At 36.9% G+C, this 5,259-nt stretch overlaps 1 protein-coding gene across 1 annotated transcript; it reads left to right on the top strand.

Annotated features, from left to right (window-relative positions):
* The first annotated feature begins 109 nt into the window (after positions 1 to 109).
* LOC119640048 (kelch-like protein diablo) lies at positions 110 to 853 on the top strand. The gene has a single exon (XM_038037823.1). It carries the CDS (start codon positions 110 to 112, stop codon positions 851 to 853), a length of 744 nt encoding a protein of 247 aa, XP_037893751.1.
* The last annotated feature ends 4,406 nt before the right edge of the window (positions 854 to 5,259 follow it).

Below are 5,259 nucleotides of genomic sequence, written 5' to 3'. Positions count from 1 at the left end.
TGAAAGCTTTCATGTGTTTCTTGTCGGCGGCACAACGGATTATGATAGAGGGCAAAAAGAATGCAAAGTCTACGATATTTCCAAAAAGAAACTATTTTCTATCTCAAGTATGAATGGGGGTAGATTCTCTAATTCTGCTGTTTCCTTAAACGGCGTAGTTTATTCAGTGGGTGGACGTGATGGCATAAATGAATTGAGTACTGCTGAATGTTATGATCCTGTCGATAAGCAATGGAAGGACATAGCACCAATGAATAATTCTCGGATTGATTTTGGCATTTGCACGTACGATGGTCTAGTATATGTTGTTGGTGGAAATGAGAATTCCAAAGTAGAAAGCTATGATCCTGCAACCAACAAATGGCGCTTGTGTCAGAATATCCCTGAACCACATGTGGACACATATTATGATCGGGCAACAGTGGCAGAAAATACTATTTACATTCTGACCCCAGCAACTAATGGCAGTGAAGTACTTCATCGATTTGACCCGAGAGATAGAATGTGGTATAAATTAAATGAGATGCCAGCAACACCTGTTCGATATGAATTCATGTCATATGATCGCGTATTGTTTGCCATTGGAGACAGCGAGTGCAAACGGCTAGACATACGAGTGAATAAGTGGGAACCTATGTCCCACATGTTGTCCAATAGGAATGGTTTCTCGGCCGTGATAGCCGGAAAATATATTTATGTGTTGGGCGGTAGAAAAGAATATAGCTTACAGTGGATTACGAGCGTGGAACGCTTTAACATATGTAACAATGAGTGGACAATAGTGGATTCATTAGAAATGGAATGCTTTGACGGGCGAGCTGCAGTTCTCAGCGGAGAATTTGATTTCAATTAAATAGTGGAAGTCAAACATTATAAGGAATAAATATTAGTTTCTTAAGGATCTATTGAGAATCTGCTTAAGGTTCCACCCATTCAAAGAAAACTAAAAATATCAATATTTAAAGAAGTGTTTAGTTTATTTACATTGATGAACAATAAACTTTTATCAATCATTCAAATGCCGTTTTATTTCCTCGCGGAGCTCGTAAGTGCGAATACTGTAGTTGTGACTGTAATTATCCACGAAAGGGCAACAGACAAACTTTTCATTTAATGAAGTACGAGTAGTCGAGGAACACAACATCGCGAGTTATCCTCGAAGGATACGGACTGATGATTACAGATCAGAGTGTTGTCCATCACTAGCTTTAGATTTGAAGTAAGGAAGCATTTCGAATGCAGTAGAAGCCGTCGCTGAAGCATCTCTAGCATCGAAAGTTCATCACATTTGTTTATTTACTTAGGTGAGTTTCTTATCATGTTTTAAGGATTTATTGAGAAGATATGATTGCATCTACGCAAACGTTCAATACTTGACATCTGGTAGACATAAGATGATTTATTTTGTATATACAAGAAGTTGTAAGACCAGGTTTGCCGCGTTATTGTGTCTTTTACGGTCAAACCATAATTGCGAGGTTATGTGATGGATCCACGCTGCACTGTGTGCTGATTGATGATCAGGCAAGAAATAGAAGAGTGCATAGGTGACGTTATCACATAAAGAAGTCTTCAGATGCACATAATGCGCACACCCGCTCCTTGGATTATATTCTCCTTATTAGTCCTCCGATCTAAGAAGAATATATAGAAAATGAAAATCCGCGAAAGATGTAGAAGACATAGTGTCTTCGAATTGAAAAATTCATTTACTTAATCTTCAGGAAAGCAAGGGTTTATTAATTTTTCATTTATTCATTTCGTTTCAAGTCTAGCAAAAATGTTCTTATTCAGCTAAATTAGAAATATTAGAAGGAGTTGTCCAACTTTTTAAGCTTACATAGGTAGCAGGCTACCTACTTACGATCTATGTTAAGTAAACTATTGTACAGGAGGTATGACACCGAAATGAAAGGAAAGGAAAGCTGTGATTGCTTCTTCCGAGGAAAGTTACCGATCAATTACCATCGCGATGCAAGTGATCCCTAAGAGGACGTAAGCTTGACGTGGCACGTCATCAAGTTTCCCTACGAAAATGGGCAAAAACGTATGCAGTCATTATGCAAGCCCACAGATTTTTAATAAATGTGTGTGGAGGATCAAAACAAAGCAAACTTATTCTAAATTCATTATAATAGTTTAATAAGTAGAAGTAATGATAATGATAAAAAAATTATTCAAATGAATAATAATAATAATAATAATAATAAATAATTTACAGTTATTAAGAATTAGTTATTATCAATAATTCAGTTTAGGTAAGAAAATTTCAATGTAACTTCCGGAACAAGGTCCAACGTCGATTGCGCATTCACGTTATATAACAAATTTGTTTCTCTGGTAGAATCGAATGGCACATGAATTAAGAAAATGATGATCCGATTACCATCGGAGCACTGCCCTGCAAGTAATAGAATTTCAATTTCCTTATGACCATAAGTATGTATGTATGAATAAACTTGTAAACTCAATTCCGGGATGCAACAATGCACAGCACGAGCAATTACAAGCAATTAAGTCTCAGTTGTCGTTTTCTCTCAAACCAATCGACGAATGCCCTACGCGATTCGCTTCTTACAACAGCTCGGAATCAATTACAGCATGATCTACTAATCAGGTGGACTACTGAATATTCTCAGTACAACCTCTTCGAAAGGAACTTTCTCGTTGAAACATACGTAAATCCTTGACTTGACTTTCTTCAATAAAGAAACCTAACGCGAAAGCTGGTGGCCACGACCGGCCGAGTTTCATTATCATTATAAATGTAAAAAAGGAACTAAAAGTGGAAACGACGCATTGTCCAAAATGATACCAAAAGCAGTGGTATAGAAAATAATTAGAGATCCTAGGGAGTAAATAGCTCTTGAGTTCCTGCAAGAAACAAGTAGAAGTTAAGAAAATTGCATCTGGACCAAGAAGAGCCCAGACAAAGAATGTATAGATATGCGAGGAGGATTGCAAAGAAGTAGACTGAGCCAAAGTAATAAATCAAAACCAAAAGTTATTTCAATAGTTCCTAAGCGGGCATTATTACAGTCTATATAGAAATACGTACAAGAAACTCCAGATCCTAAAATGCACAACGGTATTCCAGGACGTAAGGAACACCCCCGAATTGAGAGGACTAATCGAAGAGGACACATCCAAGTAAGTGCGAAAAAGGAATCCATACGACATAAGAAGAATTCAAACGACCTCTAACACGAATCTACAGTTAGGAGTAATTCAGTTGAATGGGTTTACATCAGCAAAATGCGATAGAAAACTTCACAAGATGCCTTTTCTGAGGAACTTCAAACGAGTCATATATCTTCTGCACATTGGAAAAGGGAAGATGCTGGAGCACGTTCAAGGCAAAATCGCTTCACCTTAACGATACCTGTGGGAACATACAAACAATAATTGTAGAGAATTGTGTAGAAGAGGCCGAGATTCACTTTATATTAAGTAGTAATGACACGTCAAATGTCGACGTTGGACATCTCTGTAATCCCCATAAGCAGCTCAGCAGATTATTTAGACATTATGATAGGAAAAAATACGAAACCAAGGAAAGGTCGATCAGTTACAGTCGACCACGGCCGGGAATAAATTCCCTACGCTACTTCACTTAATACCGTTATTCGTACATTGATTTTCCAAAATAAGGCACTACACTACATGATGACGTGGACTCTGGTATGGTATGGTAAGTTAAAGACTAGCGAAGATACAGATGATTGAACACAAAGATCTGTCGAGCAACGGAATCACTACCGAACGCCATAATAAAACTCCTTCGCATTACAATTTTAAGCAATTGAACTAAAAATTTCGCGTTAATAACGTAAGAAGTAAATGGATCTTAACCACACTATAGAGACAAACGTACGCCCATAATGTGTAAGTGTTAAGTAAGCAGCAAGACGTATGGACAATGTCCAGGGAATCGAGGTAAAGGAAAATAAGGTATATAAGGCAGAAGATATAAGCGTGAAGCTATAAATATGTTCAGAAAAGGACTTAAATATGCAACAGGACGTACGGACAATAACCGGGAAATCTGGGTATATATATAAAACGTTCGACTCTGTACACAAGGAAAGAAGGCGTGATAGATAAAATAAATTATATTTAACTCTATAGCTAAGCGAAGGCAGCTTACCACCGAGCATGTAAATCAAGATGTGTAGTGGATCAAGTGGGCCGGTTTTTTTTTGAAAAACTTAATTTTGGTGAATGAAAAAATGTTGCCAAGAGGAGAGCATTCAATTCAATCTTATTGCGTAATGAGTTTAAAAGAAGAGAATTTCGTCTTGGGATTGGATTTTTTCATGTTTGTGGTCTCGATCTCTACGGTGTCTCATCCGTCATTAATTAAATAATTTTATTGTATACTGATTAAATTGATTGTTTTCACCAGGGTCGAGAATGCGCATTTGTCGGCAGATTTCTTGAGCAAAAGGCTTTCATCTGCACGAAAAATGTCTGCTTTCCTTCCTTTTGTTAAAAGATTTCATTTCTTGCCTCTCAAAACACACGTACGTACCTCATACGCTATTCCGCATTGTACGGATTACTTCTTATGTTCACTAAGATCCTTTCCTTTTAATCCCATCATACATCAAAATTATGGATGTTTTTGGATCATTTTTTCTTTTTCCTAAACTTCTCCCTCTTTGTTAATTCCATTACTAGTCCTTCTAGGCTTTCTTAAATGGCTCGACAGAGTTACTTCACATTTGTTATCAATTCTTCCCACACATGAACGCTGATTAATTTCTTCAATATAAACGAAAGACGACGATTGGGCAGCAGTTTTTGCAATCACTACAGCACCATACATATAACACATCGCTACAATTTTCTTATATTTTTACAATAAATTGAAGTTTTTGTCCTGTTCTTCGTTCTTAGATGCACTGTTAGAGTATACGACAGCATACCGCACCTCTACCAGTTGTCAGTGGAAATAAGTGTTTATCTAAAGTATACAACAAGTGCCTGTGGGCTTAACTATAAAAATCCTGCTCTCATTCTGGAATTTACTGAGCTTGCCATTGAACTATTATTACATAACATAATGAGATCTGTAGAAATCAAAGAGAGTTTTGTTTTCTTCAAAGTGTAAATATTAAATGCAATGACGAGGAGTAAAAAACCGGCAACAATTTCCTTCTACCCTCTTTCATAGGTCAGTAAATTACGATCTATTAAACACAAATGAACCTCGTCATGCCTTGGTATGCTTCATAAATGAAACTTAAAATATTACTA

This window comes from Glossina fuscipes, unplaced genomic scaffold, assembly GCF_014805625.2.
Source record: "Glossina fuscipes isolate IAEA_lab_2018 unplaced genomic scaffold, Yale_Gfus_2 114, whole genome shotgun sequence".
NCBI lineage: Eukaryota > Metazoa > Arthropoda > Insecta > Diptera > Glossinidae > Glossina > Glossina fuscipes.
This window is presented reverse-complemented; position numbering and strand designations above follow the sequence as displayed.

Coding starts and splice junctions, on each gene's coding strand:
- LOC119640048 (XM_038037823.1), top strand. CDS start 110: ATGAATGGGGGTAGATTCTCTAATTCTGCTGTTTCCTTAAACGGCGTA.